This window comes from Cnephaeus nilssonii (genome assembly GCF_951640355.1).
Source record: "Cnephaeus nilssonii genome assembly, chromosome: 5".
NCBI lineage: Eukaryota > Metazoa > Chordata > Mammalia > Chiroptera > Vespertilionidae > Cnephaeus > Cnephaeus nilssonii.
Window position 1 is genome coordinate 30263656 of NC_137076.1, and position 21973 is coordinate 30285628.

Sequence of the window (21973 nt, forward strand, 5' to 3'; positions counted from 1 at the left end):
GCACCCCATAAACCCAGAGCCTGTACCAAGTGTCCCAGAGGCTGTGCCCAGGCCAGGACGCTCCCAGGGGCTGGGGCTGGGGCTGGCTGGTGGGAGGGGCCTCCACACAGCCTGGTGCCCCTCCCCCTACACTGGGTCGAATGCTGTCCCCTCAAATTTATAACCCCTGGGAACCTCAGAATGAAACCTTATTTGGAAAAAAGGCCTTTGCAGACGTAGTTAGTTGAGATGAGGTTGTACTAGAATAGAGTGGGCCCTGAATCCAATGACCAGTACCCAATTAGAGACACACACATACAGAGAAGACTCAACATGAAGGTGGAGGCAGACCGGAGCTACAGTCCACAATCCAAGGAACGCCAGAAGCTGGGAGAGCCCGGACAGAACCCCTCACAGCCTCAGAATCAGCCTGCCCACATCCCCAGACAGAACAATGAGGCTGAATGTTCGATATGGCTTTATTTTCTGATCATCCGACTGCGTCCCACATCCAGCCTGAGCTCTGAACAGTCAGTGGCCGGAGCCACCCTGGGGAGGGAGGGCACTAGCTGGGCAATCCCAGATGGTGCCCCCGTCAGTCACATGTGGGGAAAGATGAGTTCCCCCCCTCCCGCCCTATCCAACTTCTCATCTTGTAGCATGAGCCCCCAGAGGTGGTCAAGCATTTGGTGAAGTCTCTGGGGCAGTGAGTCCTCCAGGAAGGGTGGAGGAACGAGGCAGAACCTGTGGCCCCCACGCTGACCTCTCCCGAGGCCCGACTTAGCCAACAGCCGGGGCCCGGAAGGCTGGAGGACAGGACAGCCAGTTCTCAGGGCCTGCTTTGGCAAAGGTGGGAGACTGGAGGTGGAGGCAGACAAGAGCCCCCAGAAGAGCCCAGTCAGTCCCTCCTGCTGGCGGGCTTTGGGGAAGGGGCAACAGCAGGCTGGGTGGGGGATGGGAGAGCTGGTCCTCTTGCCCCTTTACACCACTTCTGTTCTCCATGGTGAGCCTGGAGCCCTCCTTCCCAGTCCTGACCCGCCCCCTTAGCATTTAACATTTGCTTGATTATATTGCTCATGAATTGGTACACCTGCATCTCCCTGAGGCCCATCCAGTGCTGGAAGCCTTCTCTCCACCAGGAGAGCAGCTCACGCCCGTGAGGCACCTGGTTTGTGGAGTGCGGGCTTGGCTGAGGCTCGCAGAGCCCACACCTTCCCCCTCTGGATCCCACCGCTGCATTTTCTCCAGCAAACACTCTGCCCTGACAACCCCACCAGGCCCCAACATGGATTTCACTTCCCCAGGACACATCACACCCTCCTTTTCAGATGAGGAAACGGCTCAGTTGGGCTAAGAAGCAAGTGCGCAGAGGGGCCAGTCTCCAGCCCAGGGCCTCTCCTCCAGGGCCTCCTTAAGGACTGCCTCTGGAGCCTGGGGCCTCCAAAAGCACCCGGTTTCCCTTTGGGAGCCAGGAGCCAACAGAGAAGACGCCTGGGGAGATGCTGGCATTCCCTAGGGCGCAGTGAAAGGGAGCAGAGGCCAGAGAAGGCCCGTGATGGGAACAACGCAGGGGCCCTGCAGGAAGGCGACAGAAGGGGAGGGGGTGCGGGGGGGGGAGGGAAGGCTCCAGGTCTTCAGGGCACCAACTGTCCAACGGGGGTTCTGGGAGATATGTGCCTCAGCCCTGGCCCAGGGAGGAGACATAACATTCCTAGGCCGGAGCTACAAGCTGGGGACCCAGAGGCCGGTGCTGCCCTCTTCAGACCAACATGAAGAGAGCATCCGAGACACAGGGGGATGGAGACAGCGTGGAGGACAGATGCAGAGCCAGTGCCAGCCGTGGTCGGCATCACGAGCAGGAGTGACCCCAAGGCTGTGCCGGGCAAATTTCCTTTCACAGCACGGCTTAGCGCCTGAGGGCCAAAGGGCCATCTCCCGGGCCAGAGGCTCAGCCACCGCTTGTTCCCAAGTCCGTGGTCTGGCCCCAGAACTCTACCAAATGCTCCTCCAAGGGAGTTCGAAGGACAAAAAAGAGAAAGAACCCCCTAAATCTTCAAGAGCAACACAGAAAAGCTCTGTAATTCGAGGTTTTGGTGAGCCCCTGCAGGCCAAGGGTGGTGGTGAGGGTGGCGGGCAGGGGGCCCATGGTGCTGACAGGGCCTCGTCACTGCGTCTTGGCCTTCAGGAGTAGTCTCTGAACTGTTTTGTACAGGAGGCCGAAGTGCTGGAGGCAGTGGGAGGGCGCAAGTGAGGTCAGGAGTGAGGGCAGGGACAAATCCCACCAAGGAAGGCCCAGAGACTGTGGGGTCCACATGCTTGCAGGCAGGATGGGGGCAAGAACTCACCTGGTCAGGTCGCCCTCCCACCTGCGCCCTGTGAGCTCACCTGGACCGCTGTATAGGCCATGCCGAGGTAGGCGCCGATGCAGACTGCCAGGAGCAGGTCAAAAATGGCTGGTTTGACCCTGGAGAAAGAGGAGTCAGAGGTCAAGGGAAGGGGTGGGACTGGCCACTCCCTGGCTGTCCTGTGGACCACAGTCCCCTGGATGGTAACCCAGGGGGACAGGGCTCCTGGTCCAGAGCAGCTCACCTGTAGGCATTCATCACCTGCTTCAGCTGGTCGTAGAAGACAAACTCGGGGTCCCTGGGAGAGAGTGGGTTCTCAGTGGACTCGCCCCGACAGCCGGGCCCCCAGATACCTGACCACCCGGAGGTCCCACAGCCCAGGGACAAGGCAGGGAGCACCCTATGTGTGTCTCCTCGAGGCTGCCACTATTCCTCCTGGGAAAGGCAGTCCTTTGTTCTGAAATACCATCTTTCCTGTTGCTTTTGGTGCTGAAACAATCTTTAAAAATGGAACACGGCGAGTGCAGAAACTTGACTGGTCTCGGAAGTTTCTATAGAGGGTGGGTGACCATGGCCCGAGAAGCAGAGACCCTGGCTTCGGCTGTGGGTCCACTTTGAGCCTCAGTTTCTTCGAAGCGCTCTGCTTCCGGGAGTGCCATGCCTCAGATGAAGGTGGAGGCCAGCAAGGGCAATGAGAGTCTGGGGACACCTCCCGCCCATGGACACCCACAGGTGCCTCTCCTATCACAGCCCCTGAGGTGCCTGCTCAGTGCAGCTGGGGAGCTGGGGAGCCTTGAGCAGAAAAAAGACAAAACTCAGGGGCCCACGGTGAGGAGGAGCACCCTCAGGGCAGACAGGGACCGGGGTACAAGCCACCTGATGCCTAGAGCACGAAAGGCCCAGAGGGTGGGTGGAGGTATAGGGCTGCCAGGTAAAACACAGGACATCAGTTCTCTGTGGATTCAGGTAAATAAGGAATAGGCTTTTAGGGATAAGTATACCCAAACATTTCATGGGATATACTTATACTAAAAAACAATTTGCTGTTTACCTGGAACTCAAATTTAATTAGTACCCTGGTTTTTTTTACTTATCATTTAACTTCTCATCCAGTATTTTATTTATTTGCTCAACCTGGCACTGGGGGAGGCGTAGAAGACTCTAGAAGAGCATGCTCCCTGGCCACCACACTTCATGAGCCTGTGACGGGGTGGGGCCGTGTGCGCCTCACCGTTTGTCAGCCTTGATGTGGTGCTGCTTCACCTCCTTCAGGTAGCGGCTCAGGTAGTGCTCCAGCGTGTTGAGGAACGTGCCATCTTTGTCCACCAACTGGGCAGCCCGGGGCTGGTTGGTGAGCCAGTCCATCACCGAGTCCAGCTGTTCCTGCTGGATCTGCTGCGAGGGACATGGCCATGGTCAAGGGACCCCTTCCTACCACTGCCCCAGGACCCTGCCCACCCAGCCCAGCGGTTACCATCTGCTCTGTGAAGACAGGCATGTCCGGGGGGGTCCCCTGCAAAGAGAGGAAGGGACAGGCTCTCAGTCCCGACCCACCGGGTGCACTGGATGGAGGGCTTGCAGCCACCGGGGGGGTCTCACCTTCTCAGTCAGGTTGTAGATGACTCGAGTCAGGGCCTCTGCGATGAGCCTTGTGTTGCGGGTCAGGGTTTTAGAGTCAACCCGGGACCTTCGGGGCAGATTTGGAAAGAAAATTTATATATATTTGGAATCAGCATCATTTATAATCACCCAAAATCAAGAGCAACCATATATCTAATGATAATAAAAGTAAGAAAAGACACAGTCTCCTTGGGCAGCGCGGGCACCTCTCCACACCTCAGATTCTTCTTTAAAATTCAGGGGGACCCTGCCCCCCTCGAAAGGCTGCCCAGCACCCTTGGGGGTTATTTGCAGGTACAGAGAAGCAAGCCTGGCTCCTTGTGTCTGCCTGAATGGACTGGACCCTTCTGAGCCTGTTTCCTCATCTGGAACGTGGGTGGTCAGAGAACCTGCCTGCATGGGTTGTTGAAGGGAGTTAACACCAAGCACTTAGGGTCAAATATCCCCCCCAAATTCACACCCACCCGAACCTGGGAACGTGACCTGATTTGGAGGTAGGATCTTTGCAGATGTGATTAGTTAGGATGAGGTCACACTAAAGTAGGGTGGCCCTACATCCAATGGCAGATATCCTTGTAAGAGGAAAATTTGTGAAAAAAAAAGACACAGATTGGGGAGATGCAGTCACAAGCCAAGGGACACCAAGGATTATGGGCAACACAGCCTGAAAAGAGGAACGCTGGAGGCACAACGTCACTGATCCAAGTGGGTGTGAGATGCTGGGACCACTCTGGGAGGGGAGAGCAGCAGGGGGAGGTGGCTCAACTCACTCTCTGGGCTCTGTTCCTCTTTCCCTCCAACTCTCCTTTGCTCTCAGCTTCCTCTGCTCTGGAACACCCTGCTTCTGACTCATGTCCCTCAGTTTCAGTGCCACCTCCTCCAAGAAGCCCTCCAGCCCCAGGACCAGCCGATGTTCCCGCTGTGTCTGTTCTCACTCTCTGGGTCTTGCCTGTCACCAGGCTGGGCTGAGACCCATCCAGGACCACCTTTTCATTCCCCCAGCTGATGTGTGTCCAGGAGCTAGGACGTTGCTCAGGGTTAGCCAATGAGAGGGCACAGGCAGACTGCCCCAGGCTCGGGGTTTGGCAGCCAATAGCCCCGGCCCCACTGGGGGCTGCCATGCTAGCAGGAGGAACCAATGGGATGTGAGGTCCTGAAACAACGGAAGCCAGAGGTAGCAGCGTCAGAGAGAAGAGTGAGAAAGGAGTTGGTGGGGAGGGCTCCCAAGGAAGCATGAGGGGCCAGGGAGACAGGGCACAGCTCGCCAGGCGGCAGCACAGCCATGACAAGGCCTGGGGGCAGAAGCCACAGGTGCTCAGGGTCTAAAAGTCATGCATAGGGGCTGGAGGTGGGGGGAAGCCACTTGCTGTGTCCTCTCTGTCCCCAGCACCCTCTTGCTGAGTTAGCACAGGTGAGCTATGCTCCTGTTTCTTGTGCTGCCAGACTACTGCCAGCCCCTGCCCCCAACCCACATGGCAGGTTTGCTCCCTCCAGGCACCCATGTCTACTGCCAGCCCCTCACTCTGGAAGAATGGTTTTTGTTCGTAGGACCCAGATGACAGAAAGACAGCTCTGAGATAAAGTGGGAGGCCCGGGGCCGCACTCACCGCACATCCATAATGCTGCTGCGCTGGCCATCACGGTGGCTCTCCAGGTGGGACAGGGTGAAGGCAGGCAGCCGGCGGATGGCGAAGCGCTCGTGCTCCCAGGCCAGGATGTCCTCTGCCAGGTTGATCTTCTTGTGCACCATCGAGAAGCGCACCTCCGGGAACTGGTGAGCAGCCACCTGTGTGGGATGGCAGGGTCAGGGAATCCACCCACTGCCCTGGGGTCCCGGCCACACCCAACAAGTCTGCAGAGGGACATCTCGCACCGAGTTCATTCTATAAAAGTTCACAGGATCCTGAGAGCCAACAGGGTCCCATGTCCCTCCCCAAACCTCCCACATTTAGAAATGGGGAAAAACCCACTTGCCTCCCAGGAAGCCAACTGAGGCTCACTCAAGGTCCCAGGGTTTGCAAAGCGCCCGGTCTGATGCCTGGCTGATGGTGAACACTAGCTAACAAGGAACAGAGGGCAGATATCCCAGTCTGGCCCCCGAGTCCCTTGTGATATACTGCTGCCCTTATCAGGGCCTCTGGGGGCCTGTCTATGAAATGGGCACGTGACTGGCACGGGGTCAAGTTGCTGCCTGGAGGGCTCCTTTGCCACCAGGGGCACCTACCATCTCCAGCTCCCGCAGGAAGGCGTGCTGCAGCGTCCCCTCCCTGGGCGGCTTGGACACGTGCAGGTGGAGGCTGTTCCCCCGGCCCACGGTGTCCAGGCAGAGGACGAAAGCCACATTGTCCTGGAGCAGGCTGGAATCTGTGGAAACAGCAGGAGCTGACCAGGGTCGGGGGGAACCAGGGCCCCTGACCACATAACCTGGGAAAGTTGGGGCCACTAACCTGTGTGGTCCAGGTTGTCTTCTAACCAGCGCTTGGTCCCCTGATAGTTAAATTTGCCCCCTCCAGACGCAAAGAACAGGAGATTATACCTGATGGGAGAGCAGAGGTGTCAGCTTTGGCAGATGAGTGTCCAAGTCCTCAACAAGGAGGACATGGTCTCCCCCAAGGGAAAATTCCTGGCCAGCCCTCAGGGCAGGGCTTCCCCTCTGCCCACTTCTGGTATCGGCACCGGGTCATCCCTGTGTGGGACCGTCCTTGGCACTCTGGTGTACTGAGCAGCATTCCTGGCTTCCATCCACTCGATGCCAGGAGCATGCCCAGTTGTGACAACCACAGATGTCCTTAGACACAGTCCAGTATCCCCTAGGGCGGGTCACCCTGGGGGGGAACCGCTGTTCCAGAGGCTTCTCTGAGCTCTCAAAACCAGGAGACAACCTGGTTTTGACCGATGAGGAAATAGACCCAGAAAGAAAAGGTGAAAGGAATCCAGCACTGCTTTCCTGAAGCAGGACCAAAGCCAGGGCTGTCACAAAAGACCATACCCCTGGCCTCCCTCATCCTCCACGTGCCCATCCCACCAGGGCCACAGGGGTCCTTCTAGGGGAGAAAAGACAGAAAGAGAGAGGACATGTGAGGAAGGAGAGAGAGACTGGAGTTACGCAGCCACAGCCAAGAAATTCTGAGGACTGCAGGCAGCTCCCAGGAGGTGGGGAAGGCAGGAAGGACCCTGCCCCGGAGCCTTAGTGGGGAGCATGGCCTGTGACAACTTGATTTCGGCCTTCTGGCCTCCAGAACTGGGAGCATAACTGTTTGCTATTTCAGCTACTGTATGCAGTGTTTGGTGACAACAGCTCTAGGAGACTGACACTCTCGTGGCCCCTTTCTGCCCCAAGGCAGCGTGGTGTGTGGGTGAATAAACAAGAACCCAGCCCAGTGTCCACAGTGCCAAGAAGGAAACTAGTTTAAGTGACTAGTTTAGAGTGTTTCTATTATTACTTGCAGCTGAAAGCATCCCCAACACCTGCCAGGACTAACAGCAGCCAGGCCTCCGGGGCAGGATTCCAGGGGATGAATGTGGGAGGGGCCTGGCCTATGGCAGCCCTCAATACAGACACTGTTATTCCTGGGGTTGGAACTGCACCTGGGCCACAAGGCGTAACCAGTGTGGCCCAATCAGCAGGTGGCCCGATCTGGCCCCCAGCCCCTCCCTCCCGGCCATCACTTACGCAGCGTGGGTGCGCTTGTAGGTGTATAGCCTGGAGAAGAGGCGGGCGAGCTCCAGCAGCACAGAGATGCCGCTCCCGTTGGAGTCTGCGCCATGTGACAGCCACTGTGGACGAGCAAGACAAGACCAGCCGTCACCCCCCACCGCCACGCATGGCACCTCATTACCCTCCTCCCACAGCACTCTGCCCATGCGTTCTTGTCCCCAGTCCACATTTAGAGCAGACCTGGGATGGCTACCCTCCTCTGCTTAGAACCCCAGACTGACAGCACCCCGATGTTCTCAGGGATGAGCGCCCGAACACGGACGCTATTCTGTCTCCTTGCCCACTGCAACTCTGCCCTGTGCCGGGCAAGGAGCTGTGCCCCCAGGGCTGCCTCCACCCAGCAGCCTCAGCATGTGCACTTGGACCTTCACTCCTTTCACTATGGGGGGAGTTGGTGCAGATTCCCTCCTGCCAGACCACCAGCCCTCTGCACCTTCCCTCAACTCATCTGGGTTCTGGGATTGAAAGCAGTACTCCAATGGGGCATGACTGTTTCTTGGGGAAAGAAAAAAAATCTTGGATTCCATAATGGCTCAGGACTCTCCCCAGGCCACAGTCCATTAACCAACATATAGTGTATCAACAGAAGTAAAATTCATGGGGAAGAGGACCATGATGCTCAGCAAGAGGAGCCAGACACCAAAGGCCACAGAGTGTGTGATTCCATTTATGTGAAATGTCCAGACTGATAATAGGGGTGGGGATGATGGAATGTTCTGGAATTAGATAGTGGAGATGGTTATACAACCTCGTGACTATATTAAAAACCACTGAATTGTATGCTTTAAAAGAGTGCATTTTACATTATGGGAATTATATTGAAAAATATTTGTTTTTAATTTCACAGACAGAAATTAGGACAAAAGTGTCTAAAAAGGAATAATGAACAAGTTGAGAAGTGTTGTTCTCAGCTAACTGCTCAGAGCCTGTCTCTGGGCCCCGGCTGGTCCAGGTGTTCTCAAGGATGGCCTTGGCCTTCCAGGTGGTGTGGCCCTGGAACAGCTGTCACTGGTCTGTGGCACAGTCAAAAGCTCACACAAGGCTGCAGGTCCACCCACCAGCAGCACCCTGTTTGGTTCAGCTGGTTGTTCTGACAAAGTAAGACTTTCTTGGCAAAGGAAGGAGATTTACACTTTGGCCCAATCTCGCCATGCTGGGAGCTCGGAGAGGTGGCCCCGGGATGCCTGCAGCCTGCGGGAGGGGCTAAGTGCACCTCAGACTTCTCTCCTCAGAGAGGCTGGTCTGCAAGGCCGGCCCTGGGCAATGTCTGGAACTGGACTCTGGGGGCTCCCACCACCCTCACTGATGGGGGGCTCCCAGGTATAACCTGTCTGTGCCAACACATGACTCATGCTGTGCACATGCTCTCCTACGGAGTCTGGATCTCGTACTTGCCAGGCAGAGGGGCCTGTATGATTGGCCCCCAGTGAGAACTCTGGGCACTGGGTCTCTATGAGCCCCTGGGGACTGCACCTCACATGCATGGTCACATCTTGTTTTGGGGGAATAAGTGAGCACTGTGGACTCTGGGAGCTGTGCCTGGTACCCACCCCGACCTGCCCCAGGTGCTTTGCCCTGGGCTCAGTACTGTCTCTGTACAAACTACTGCCGTGAGGACAACCATCTGCTGAGTCCTGGGTGAGTTATTGACGGAGTCTCTTGGAGACCCTAACAGACACGCCGGGCTCTCTTCCCGGCCCGGCCACCTATCTGCAATGGAACCCTGTCCACGAGATCCACCCTGGTTTCGCCTCTGTCTCAGCTGGAAGATGACACCCACCCTGCAGGGTCCTCGAGGAGCTGAGGTAATGCCTAAAGGGCTCTCAGAGTGGGCGCTGCTCCTCTGACCACAGCTGCTGTCCACAGACAGCCGCTTCTGCATCGGAGCTGGGCTGAGCAGTGTGCGAGGAAAGCACCCACCTCCCCTCCTCTGAGGCGAGCGTATACGTACAGGAGCCACTCCAAAGGCATCGTAGTGAGCCACAATGACGATGGTGGGAAGGTCCTCTCCACCCAGGCCCGTCAGCCGTCCCTGCGGTGAGACAATCTGTGAAGCGGCCAGCCAGCTGGGGTTCTGACCCCCAGAACAGTCTAGGCTACCCGACCCAGAAGGACGGGGGTAGGAGAGTATTTTTAGCTTTGTTAGCTCTATGGTCTGTCATAACTTGTCCGTTGTGGGTGACCTGTGAATGAATGGGCATGGCCAGGTGACAATGAAACTTTACAGAAACAGGCTGAAGGCTAGGCTTGGCCAAGGGCTGCAGTTTGCTGACCACAGCTCTAGCTACAGGAATCTGCTCGATCTTCTTAGTGTGCTTCTCCCCCTGGATACCAAGCCCACCCTTCAAAGGCTGCGCTCCAAGCCACTGTTCTGAAGGGCAGAGCCCTGTTGATCAGGAGAAATGGTGCAGTCAGGAATGGAGCCCCACGAGCCCCACTGCAGGTCCCAGCACTGGCTGGGGACAGTGGGAGGGAGGCCAAGCACCCCACTTCCTCCCTGCCCCCTGCTTCCCATGTGAGTAACAGGAATGGCAGAGGACTCATGGCAGAACCAAAGGCCATGGCAACCAGGCTGGCAGGTTGGAACAGAGCCTCAAATGTGAGAGGGGCCCGACTGGCGTGGCTCAGGGGTTGAGCATCACTGTGAACCCGGAGGTCACCTGTTCAATTCCCAGTCAGGACACATGCTCGGGTTTCAGGCTTGATCCCCAGTGTGGGGGGTGCAGGAGGCAGCCAATCAATGATTCTTTCTCATCATTGATGTTTCTATCTCTCCCTCTCCCTTCCTCTCTGAAATCAATAAAAATGTATTTTAAAAAAAATGTGAGAGGGACCCACCAGACCCCCAATGGCTTCATCTGCTGTGACCCCCTGGGAGTCTGATAACAAGGACTCTGGCCAGTACAGGTTTTCTCTGCCCAAATCACCACCATCTCTTATGCAACTTAAAAAAGGTATTCATCTGATTATTGTATCAATTGCTCAGAGGCGGCAGCAGCCTCCCCTTATCCTGAATCGGCCTGTCAGCCCTGCTAGCTGCCTTGCCTCCCCCCTACCCCCTCGGTCTCTGCAGGAATCCGAGTCCTCTCCTCACTGCCACTTCACTTGGCTCCAGGCCTCAGCCTGGACATCCTTGAGTGACCCTCTGAAATGCGAGAGAAATTCAAGGGAAATTACAGAAAGGCGTGGGATCCTTGATTGACTTTGTTTTTCTGTTAATCCTCACCAGATATTGCCCCCATGATTTTTAGAGAAAGTGGAAGGAAGGGAGGGAGAGAACATCAATGTGAGACACACTAATTGGTTTATTCCCACACACACCTCGACCAGGGCTGGGAAACGAACCTGCAACCCAGGTGCATGCCCTTGCCTGGGAATCAAACCTGCAACCCTTCAGTGCGCAGGCCAGCACCTACTACTGAGGACACCGGCCAGGGCTCAACTGATTTTGTGTGTTAAACAGCTCTAAGGCAGACTCACTTAGTCTGGGCGGGGGAGGAGTGACTGCACCCCAACTTCTACCAGAGTCTGCACACTGACATGGGGGGCAGTGCCAAGCAGCCTGGCACCATCTGGTGTAAGTCCCTGGGAATTTGGGCCTAAAGAAGCCCCATTAGTACAAAAGGCAGTGCCTGGCCCAAGCAGAGGGCCGAGGACAACACTATGCTCAGCTGTAATGGGCCTAACTGGGCAGTAGGCACCAGGGAGGGCTCTGAGGATGATACAGTAGTCTCAGCACCCCCCATCCCAGGGGCTCGGCAGAGGAACAGGGTTGGCACTCACCTCCACACTGGTGATGAGCCAGTCACTCAAGGCCTTGCTCTGGACCCCACTGGTTACCATCTGGAAGCCATTGGCAGTGGCAGTGTGGAGCAGCACTGGGGACAGGAGCAGTGAGGGGTCAATCCAAGGGTTCCCCGACCACAGCCAGCATCCTCATCACCCCAACACCCTGGATCCTAGATGGTCAGTCTATGCAAAGCTGTATGCAGAACTGACCACACAAACTAGAATGCAAGGGGACGACTGGACATGGAAAAGAGCCTGGGTGTCCAGGATAAGAGCTGGTGAAACAGTCACCCCAACCCCAAGCAGGCAGGGTGCCCTCACTCTACAATACCCTGGGACTCCATTCCAAATTTACAGAGGCATGTTCATGTCCCCGACCCAGCCTTCCAAGGACCGACTCAGCACCCATGAAGATGGTCACCCTAGAGGTGACCCAGAAACAGGAGTCTCCTATCAGATGGCCCATGATCCACCAGCCCATCCCCAAAGGCCCAAATAGCCTAAGCTCCCAAAGCTTTGGAACTCACTTGCTCACGACCAGACACAAGGCAGCACCACCTTGCTCAATGTGAGCAAAGGAACCACTGTGGATGTTTCCCACTTACCGTTTAAATAAGCATTTTGCCATGCTGCTAAAATTCTACCCTGATGTCATTTTTAATGGCTGCATAATATTCCTCTAAGTAGAAGATTCCTCCCCTCTTCTGCTCTAACTGGAAATTTAGGTCTTTCCAAAAATTCACTCTTCTGCTGCCACAATGCAGACAGATGCTATCAAGACTTTGATCCACAACCAAAGGACTTGTGTGCAGGCATATGAGCCTAACCGGCGGTTAAGGACAACAGGGGGGTGGGGGCATGTGTGGGGAGGGGGGTGGGATGGGAATGGGGGGACGAGGACAAATATGTGATACCTTAATCAATAAAGAAATTAAAAAAAAAAATTAAAAAAAAAAAGACTTTGATCCAAACCAGGGGTTGACAACCTTTTTCCATAGAGCCAGAGAGGCAATATTTTCTGCTCTGCTCTCCCATAGCCATTCAACTGTGCTGCCGTGAAAGCCACCATAGACAATACATAAACAAACGGACACAGCAGAGTGGCAATAAAACTTTCTTTACACTGACAGCTAAAGCTGTGGTTTGTCAGTCCCCAATCTAGCATCCCATGCAGCTAATCATCTGGCCAGGAGGAGCAAACCTTTGTCTACAACTTAAACACATACTGCCAGACTGTTTCCCCAGGAGCTGGGCCAAGTCTCCCCGTGTGGACAAGCCCTCCTGCCTTGCCCACTCCTGTCAGTTCTCAACATTTTTCTCCTGTTACACCTGCCGTTTCGATAGGTGAGAACAGAGTGTCAGGTGGTACCTTTCAGCTGCATTTCTTTGACTAATTCTGCTATCTCACTCCCAACAGTAACCACTCCTGCTCCCAGCTCACCACAGCATCCCCGGTCCATGGGATAGGAGGCAGGCTTTCTCCTCCTCCCAGGAACGCTGCTGACCCACCCTGATGTACTCAGCAGGAAGGCAGAGAAAACTGAATGGATGCCATGTTTTCCATAAACATCTGGAGGCTGAAGACAGGAAACACCTCCCTCCAAATTAGTAGTGCTCAAAGCTTTTGTCTGCCTGAAAATCAGTGGTGGGATAAGGTGGGGGCTGTAAAATGCAGAGTCCTGGCCCCCAGCCGAGACTGTGACACAGCAGGTCTGGGGCAGGGCCCGGTAACTTGCACTGTTAAGTATGAGTGATGTGCTAAGCGTTTCAGAAGTGGCACAGTGTGACCTGGACCTCAACAGGGAAGGCTCCCCATGAACCCACTCAGCTCCTGCAGCCCCCCACACCTTCAGCAGCAGAGGCGGAGCCCTGGGAGGCAGAGGCAGCCTGAGTCTGCTCATAGATGGAGAGCAGGGCCTCGTCTTCCACAGCAAAGTACACAGGAACAATGGTCTCCATGGCCAGCATCTCAGGCTCAATCTCCATGAATTGCTGTGAAAGAGACACACGTTTAGGTGACTTATGGCCTGGGGGTGCCCAATGGCTGTCCCTGGAGGGCAGACAGACCAGGGCCTGAAAGAATGCCTCCTCTGAGGCAGCTAACGAGGCTAGGATTGCGCCAAGAGGAAGGGGCAGGAAGGAGACAGGAAAGTGCGACGAAGACGGAGGGACAGGTGAGGTGTGGCGGTGCCCAGGGGCCCCCTGGATGGTACCCAGCAGGGAGGAAGTGGGCTGGGAGAACAGGCATTGGAGCCAGCCAGGCTAGGGTCAGGTCTGGTGTTACCGTGGACTGTCCTACCCTCACTGGCCATCACATCCTTAGCAATAAGTGGGCAATGGGTGCTGGCTTCCTAAGCTGACGGCAGGGACCCACATGGACAGTGAGCATTAACTGCATGCCTGGCACTGAGCTGGCTTTTGGAAAATGTGGGCTGCTGACCCTACCCAACCCCCACTGCCCCACACCCCCTTCTCACATGCAAAGCATCTTTATCGCAGAATCTTGGGGGGATCCTATCAGACCCTGTTCATTCAAAGCAGACCTCTGCCCCTCAGCACTGCTGACATCAAGTCCGGATCACTCTCTATGGGGGCCTGTCCTGGGCACTGTGGGGTGTTGAACAGCACCCCTGGTGGCACCCACCTGATGCCAAAAGCACCCCCAGTTGTGACAACGACAGATGTCCCCAGACATTACTCAGTATCTCCTGCAGAGTCACTCCAGGGGATAGGGACCAATGATGAAGGGGAACAGGTGCCATCCACTTCCTGAAGGACAAGGGCTCAAGGGCTCAGGGAAATGGTTTGCCACACAGCTGACTCCAAATCCAGTGTCCCCTTTTCCACAGAAGCTTTTGGACCCTGGCCTGTACAGAAGGTGAGGTACGGGGGCTCACCCGAATGACGTCCTGGGGCACGGCAGCCATGGCCCGTGGCAGGATGATGACCACGGCACCAGCCAACTGCCGTAGAGCCTTCTGGTACTGCTCATAGGAGAAGTCTAGCAACCGCATGAGCACGCAGCGGCGACTCAACACGTCTGCATCGATGGTTCGCGCCTCCGTGTTGAGCACTGCATTCCGTGTGCCTATGGGGGAGCCAAAGGGTGGGGCGCTCCCTCAGCAGGGTCCAAGACCTTGCCCAGAGAACACCGACTCAGTAACCCCGAGTCCCACCAGCCCTCTGCCCACATGCCCCAATCCATGTCTGCCATGGCCAGCATCCCACTTGCTTTGAATGCAGTGCCCACTTGAACCCTGGAGAGTTGCAGGAGGGCCTTTTGAGAACCAAATGAAAGCTGAGACTCTTCCCCCTGGACAAATCCACAGGCCCTCCCTCCCCCGACTCCCAGAATCCTGGGGCAAACCCAAACTCTGGGCCTGGCTAACCTGAGCCCGGTGGCCCTGTCCTGCCTTCTCTGGCCCCCTCCTGCCAGGCACCCCCTTCCCTCCAGGGCTCTAACACGGCCTTCATTGTTAATCCTCCAGGTGGGGCCTCAGCACCATCTAGCATGTTTATGGCTATCTCTTCCTCGACTTAAACTGGGATTCAGGGGACAGAGACCTCATTCACTGCGAAGTAACACCAGCACAGCCACTTACTGGTATGTCCTGACAGATTCACGTGTTGTTGTTGTTTTTTCTATTTTTACTGATTTCAGAAGAAGGGAGAGGGAGAGAGAAACATCAATGATGAGAGAGGATCATTGATCGGCTGCCTCCTGCACACCCCCTACTGGGGATCAAGCCCAAAACCCGGGCATGTGCCCTTGACCAGAATCGAACCTGGGACCCTTCAGTCCACAGGCTGACGCTCTATCCACTGAGCCAAATGAGCTAGGGCTGTCCCGACAGATTCTTGATAAACACCAGCCAGGAGAACAAATGAACAAACGCTAAGTCCCCCAGTGATCCTCAGAAAGTTCCAGAAATGCCAGGGTCTCCCACTCAGCACAGTAGATACCAGGGTTGGGTTGTTCTCTGTGGGGGGCTGTCCTGGGCACTGTGGGGAGTTGAGCAGCATCCCCTCCCCCACCTACTTGATGCCAGGAGCACCCCCAGTTGTGACAACCAATGGATGTTCCTAGACATCTCCAAGTGTCACCCCAGGTAGAAACTTCTCGCTGCTCTACTAGTACATTCAATCGCCATATTCTGCCTCTCTTCTAAGAGCTCAAGAAAGATCCAGGGACTCAGGGAAGAAGGGAGAGGCTGAGTCTTGGCCTGGACCCTGGCCACTCACAAGCTTCCCATGGGCAGCTGAACCCCCACCCCCACCTGATCAAAAGTGGCAGGTCAGAACCAGGAAGCTGAAGAGAGCTTTCCTAAGGCCAGCCCCCTGGGCGCACAGCATGTGAGCACTGTGTCCTGAAAGTTCTGATGGAGAAAGGCGTCCCAAAGAAGCCCTTTTGAGGTTAAAATGCTGGGCTGTGGAGGGGGCAATAACGTCTACATAGCTCCCCACAGGTACACGGAACGTAGCGTCAGGCCCTTTGGGGCCATCTTTTCTCTTTTCAAATCCTCACTCCAGGGCATGCTGAGAGAGAGGAAGGGAGAGAGAGAGAGAAACATCAATTGGCTGCCCTCCGTATGTGCCCGACCAGGGATCAAACTGGCAACCCTTTGGTGCACAGGATGATGCTCAACCAACTGAGCCACACCAGCCGGGCAAGGGAGCCATTTTTTCCAATGGAATGGTGGGTTAGAGGGCTCAGTCAGCCCCCCAATGTTAGAGCCATCTACATGCTGCCGGAAAGCTGCCAGAAACCCCAATTCTTATATCAAATCACCCCAATTGTAAAGGCAAGCAAGGAGTCCAGAACATTTCACATGCTGCAGGCTGACCCAGGCTGAAGCAAGCAAATAAGCCCTAACCACACGAGGGCTGGATGGAGCCCCCAGAGCCTCCAGTTTGAGACCCACATGGTGAGCACAGAGGACACAGAGAAGGCATCTGGCATCCCCAGGGGGGCCAGCCCTCAGCCATTCTGGAGGTGGAAGAAGCTGAGGGGAGGCGCCATCCCTGCACTCACAGATGCAGACCTATGCTAGGCTGCACTAAGCCCAGGCTCGGGGCCAGGAGCCTAGATCCCTGCCTCGGCTTTCCAGGAATGAGCTCTTTGGGAAAGTGAGCAGCAGACAGAAGGCTTGCTTCCAATGGCGTGCCCTAAGAGGATGGTGGGGAGAGAAGGCCGGTGGACACAGAAGAGGTAGCATCCCAGTGGGAACAGGGAGGGCCATCTCTGGCAGGGGGCCTGTGACCAAGGAGTAAAGGTGGGCCATATGCCCTGGGCCGGGGTACCCTGCCTCCACCCCAATCCTCTGGGGAACTTCTCTCTGCTTTAAGCAGGGGAGGGCAGCAAAGACCTTCAGGATGCCCTTGAAAGTCTTGAAATGCTCAGAAGGCCCCTCCTCCATGCCCCACCTGTTTGGGGTCCTCAGACTCTCAGAGGTGGCTCACATGTCACCTCAGGGGTGGGGACATAAAGGGCAGCCTGTGGAGCGTTCTGTGTGCATCTTCTCCCTGGGCCTGGTGCTCCTACAGGGCAGGAATCAGGACCCCAATTTCCAGAGGGAGGAAGCAAGGCCAGAGAAGGAAGGAGGAGGATAAGAGGAAGGCCAGGGGCTGTCCCCTAGACTCTGAGCACCCCAAGGGCAGAGACCATCTTTACTGATATGAAGTTAAAGCCAGCACAGCCTCCTACATGCCTGCTCTAGACCAGCAGAGGCTCAGGCTTGGTAGAGGGCACTGGACACCTGGACAGATGTTGTTGGTTCCCACTACGGAGCCTGCAAACTTTTCTATCGATGACCAAAGGATCAATTCTCTTGCCTGGCTGGGCCATACCGGCTCTGTCATGACTACTCAGTTCTGCTGTCAGAAACACATCAACTAGTGGGTGTGGCTGTGTGCCAATAAAACTTTATTTACAACAATGGCTAAAGGGCCAATCCTAGGTAAAGAAGCCCTGGCAAGTCTGCCCAGCATGGTGCTGGGGTACTAACACCCCCACCTCCTAGGGCCTTGTTGAGCCACAGTGCACCAGCACCAAACAAGTGCTGTTAAAGCAGCAGTCACCTCAGAAAGGCCGGAGTCCACCTGGTAGGGGGTGAGGCCACACCTGTGGCCCAGTACCTGGTGTATTTCCCTCGGTACTATTCACAGCAGCAGCACAAAGAGCACTCGCCTTTCCTTCCTGGGCAGCTGCCCAGCCCTGTTTCTTAACAGGAGCGAACAGGAAGTTGGGAAATGAGAGACTCTGAGCCAGGATTGCACCAGAGGTGGGGAGCCTGGGGAGTGCACTCTAGGAGAGGGTGTGAAAGACACTGGGGAGACTGCAATCAGCAGTGACCTAGCCGACCAGTTCTCAAAGGCACCACTGGCAGGGAGAGACGCAGGGCTTCTTCTGGCCACACCAAATCCTTCTGCTGTTGCTGAAGAGTAAGTAGCAATGCCTCAGACCCTGAGGAGCCTCCCCTCCAACAAAGAACGCCCCTCCATCAACTATCCCACCAGCTTCTCCCCAGGCAGCAATGGTCTGCCCAACATCTGAGCCAGGGATATTGCAGGGTGTGTGGGGTGTGGACATGCAAGCCCCACTGGCAGAGCCTCATTCAGATTTCTCAAGCCAGACCTCTGTCTCCCTACTCTGCAGATAAGCAGCACTTGGCTAAAATGGGTGGGTGCTCCACCAGGCCCCCTCCGGTCACCCCTGGAACCCAGAGTTTCTATAAATGCCTCATAGAGGGCAGGAGGTGTCTGTTTCTCACTAGGAGCAACAAAGTTGGGGGCCAAGAAAGGGGGTATGTGGAGGGAAGATACCAAGTTAAAAAAACAAAAAAGAATGGGAGGGAAGCCGAAACCGATTTGGCTCAGTGGATAGAGCGTCGGCCTGTGGACTCAAGGGTCCCAGGTTCGATTCCGGTCAAGGGCATGTACCTTGGTTGCGGGCACATCCCCAGTAGGGGGTGTGCAAGAGGCAGCTGATTGATGTTTCTCTCTCATTGATGTTTCTAACTCTCTATCCCTCTCTCTTCATCTCTGTAAAAAATCAATAAAATGTATTTAAAAAAAAAAAAAAAAAAGAATGGGAGGGAATCCCAGGGTCAGGAGCAAAGGACTTAGAAAAGGGTGGGAAAAGGGGGAAAAAAAAAAAAAAGCTAAGGGAAAGGAGAGGAGGCCGGGAGAGAGGTTACCTAGGATCTGCAATGGAGGGAGATGGAGAGCATGGCTCTGCATTCAGAAAGATGGTGCCCTGGCACCTGTTTGCTCCACAAATTCAGCCAGCATTTCCTGGGTGGGTTTGGAGGGGAGAAAGGAGGCCACATCAGGTGCAAGCAGGGCAGTGCTGAAAGGGCTGGGGGTGTCCAGGCTGTGAGATTACAGCTGTCCAAGGGGCCAGAGAGAGAAGCTGGGTGCGTTGGGAGGGGTAGGACAGGAGGCTCTTGGCAAGGCTTCTGCATGTGAGTCGTTTGGGTTGGGACAGAATGACAGGTGTGAGTCGAAGGAACTGAGACTCAGGGTCTGGAGAAATTGGTTATATTGAGTTTTAGGATCTGGGCTTTCTGGACTGTGGATTCCTCTGGGAAACCAATGAAAACTCTAGACCAGGATGGCAGCCACCTGTCACACGTGATTATGTGACTTTATTACAATTAAATAACACTAAAAATCTCCTTCTGTGGCATGAGCCACAACTCAATTGCCCAGTGGCCACCTGGGGCCGGTGGCTCCCGTATGAGTGAAAACACAGAACCCATCAACCGTCACAAAAGGTCCACTGTACAGACTGGTCAAGACCCTTCCTTCAGGAGCACGTCAATACACAGAAACGTGCCCACAACATTAGAGCTCCTAGCCCCCACCCCTACTCCCCAGAGCCTGAGGCCTCTGAAACCCCAAGTTTCTCCCCCCAGCCCTGGGGCCAGATCTTTGTCTGTGTGGGGCCGTCCTGGGCACTGTGAGGTGATAAGCAGGTACCTGACCCCCACCCACTCAACGCACCCCCAGTATGACAATCATAAAGTCATCACCCAACGAACCCCGAGTTGGCAACCACTGCTCTGAACAGAAAGAGCATAACTTTGTGGCTAGGAGGGATCTGAGGGGAAGTCTGGACTCGTCTCCAGAGCCTGAGGCTCTCCAAAGGCCTGGCAGGGCTTGGGGCCTCAGGGGCCTCAGGTTGGGCCTGAGGTGGTCCAACAGGAGAGGGGACCAAGAGAACTGGAGAGGGAGGCTCCTTTATCAGGAAGTCAGGCTTTGACTAGGAGGGACCTAAAGCACCAGGCTGGAAGAGAAACCAGAGGCCAGAAGGTTCTGGAACAACAGATACAGACAGGTAGTTGGGAAGAGACCAGGGAATTTAGGATAACTTGGGCACTGGGGTCAGGACCACCACAAGCAGGTGAAGAAGCAGGAATGGGGGAACAAGGAGCTGTGCAGGATCCAGGCCTGGGAATCAGAGCCAATACAGAAATCCTGGAGAGAGGTAGCAAGTGGAGTTCCAGGAAGCTGGAAGTGAGGAAGAGGAACTGAGGGGTGTAAATACCAAAGGAGAGATCAAGACATGGGGTCCAAGGGATCCTCAGGAACCTAAGGCATGGGGACGAAACTGGGGGAGCGGAGTGTGGCTAAGGAATTCTGAGAAATCTGGCTCATGAGCTGGACCTCGGAGAGCTTGGAGCCTGGAGAGAAATGGGCCCTGACATGGGGCCAGGCCTTGGTTAGGGTTAAGGTTAGGGTTAGGGTTGGTGATCTGTGCTCTGGAGTCCTGAGGGGAGCAGAATGGGGACGCTGCACAAAGAGCACCGAGGTACCCAGGGGCTGTGGAAAGCAGGGGCTGGTTGGAACAGCACGTTGGGCGGCTCACCTGGCAGACCCTAAGCGAGGTGGCTCACCCCCAAATTCACCAGGCCAGAGGGTGAAGCTCTGGGAGCAGAGCATGACCCAGTGGGGATGGCACGCGGTGGTGGCCCAGGGAGGGACATCCTGGGCAACGCGACGCTGGCCCAGCTGCGAATTGGCGAGGGGACCCCGGGAAGATGTGGGAGCCAGCGCGGGGGATTCCTGGGGCACTGGGCGGAGAGCTAGGAGCCTAGCGGAGGTCCAGGCATCCACGCTCTGACTTACATGGGTGAGGGTCTGGCAGCTGGACAGGCCGGAGAGGAGGGTCCTAGGGCCCGGGAAGCAGAGACCCGGCTTGAGGGAAGGGGGCATCTCGGCTCGGGGAGGCTGGGCTCGGGGAAGGCCGAGAGGAGGCCGGCTGAGCCAGGGGCCGAGGGGTGGGGTGGAGGGGAGGCGGGGACCCGGGGGAGGCCAGGAGGGAGGCCGGGGTCCACGCACCGTAGGGCTGCCCTTGCAGGTCGTACTGCTGCATGCGGTAGACGGTGAACTCGTGCGCCGCGTCGGCGGCGGGCAGCGGCGGCGCCACCAGCAGCAACACGGCGGGCAGGAAGACGATGAAGCCGAGCGGCAGGCACGACGCCTTCAGCATGTTCTCCAGCACCTCGCCCGCTTCCTCCAGCATCCTGGCCGGCGGGGGAGCCGCGCAGAGCGGCGGCTTGAACGGGACAGCGGCGGCAGCAGCGGCGACAGCGACGGCGGAGGCTCCCGCAGACTCACCTCAACATGGGTAGCCGCCGGGGTCCTGCGGACGCGGCGCCGGGCAGCCCGGGTCCGCCCCGGGGTCCTGCGGGCACTGCTGCGGACCGCCCCGCGCCGCCGCGCTGCCTCCTGGGAGGTGCACTTCTCACGGCGTGCGCGAAGCCACCTGGGAGTTGTAGGCCCACTCATTTACTCCAGAATGCTAGCTGTGGTGGACTGTTTGGCTAAAACTGCTAAAGTTTCACTTAAACTCCAAGTCAGAAAATACGGAGACTTAAAAAAGAACTATTTGAAGTGGAACTTATTTAAACCCTGTCTTTGCTGTGGGAGGAGGGGGAGGTGACTGCGGATGTAGGACTTGACCTTGAACCGAGCAAAAAGTTGGTATTGTAGGGAGGGGCCTGCTTGGTGCGCTAGGTCTCCTGGGAGTTGTAGTCTAATTGAGCAAGCACAGGGGATCATTGAAGCTGTAGTCTTCCTGGCAGAAGTCTGAAAAAATCACTTAAAACTTCCAAGGAATATAGATGTTAAACTTCCATGAGGGCGAAGACTTTAGTCTGCTTTGTGCATTGATGTAATAGAAAGCCTGGCACACAATGGGTGAACTATATAATTTTGGGATTAATGAATGTAGAAATCATAGACGGTTCCTAAAGGGATGACGTAATGGATTATGGGACTTGTAGTCTGGAACCTGAAGTTCTTGCAGGGATTGGTGACATGCTTATTCATTTTGGGGTCATAATCATAGTAAAAAAATTATTCATCAGAAACTGAAATTTAACTGTGTGTCCCAAGATTGCATTTTCTAATCTGGCCACCCTAAGACCCTCCTGTCTCAGGGTCAGGGATCTTGAGAAGCTCACACCCCCTTGTACAGATGGAAAGACTGAGGTCACAGGGTGAAGAATACAACAGC

The 21973-nt window shown here is 55.8% G+C and overlaps 1 protein-coding gene across 2 annotated transcripts; it reads right to left on the reverse strand.

Annotated features, from left to right (window-relative positions):
• Nucleotides 1-1169: 1169 nt before the first annotated feature.
• On the reverse strand, nucleotides 1170-21151 carry NCLN (nicalin). 2 transcript variants are annotated; one of them, XM_079771586.1, is made up of 15 exons: nucleotides 20794-21151; nucleotides 14349-14539; nucleotides 13299-13443; nucleotides 11446-11540; nucleotides 9614-9694; nucleotides 7618-7721; nucleotides 6392-6480; nucleotides 6169-6308; nucleotides 5552-5730; nucleotides 3924-4011; nucleotides 3799-3837; nucleotides 3556-3716; nucleotides 2569-2622; nucleotides 2365-2443; nucleotides 1170-2203 (listed from the first exon to the last, which is right to left on the reverse strand). In XM_079771586.1, the coding sequence occupies exons 1-15, from the start codon at nucleotides 20975-20977 to the stop codon at nucleotides 2144-2146; spliced, it is 1689 nt and encodes a 562-aa protein (XP_079627712.1). In that variant the 5' UTR covers nucleotides 20978-21151; the 3' UTR covers nucleotides 1170-2143. The 2 variants fall into 2 exon arrangements, with proteins under 2 accessions (XP_079627712.1, XP_079627711.1); XM_079771585.1 differs by having other exon boundaries at nucleotides 3556-3719.
• Nucleotides 21152-21973: the final 822 nt, after the last annotated feature.

What these genes read in the sequence shown, in the direction of transcription:
- NCLN (XM_079771585.1), bottom strand. Translation starts at nt 20,977, where the DNA reads ATGCTGGAGGAAGCGGGCGAGGTGCTGGAGAACATGCTGAAGGCGTCG. An exon ending in CTCCGCCTCTGCTGCTGAAG is followed by an intron (nt 11,541 to 13,298) that starts GTGTGGGGGGCT and finishes TCCTGTCCCCAG; the next exon opens with TGCTGCTCCACACTGCCACT. An exon ending in TCTACAACCTGACTGAGAAG is followed by an intron (nt 3,838 to 3,923) that starts GTGAGACCCCCC and finishes CTCTCTTTGCAG; the next exon opens with GGGACCCCCCCGGACATGCC.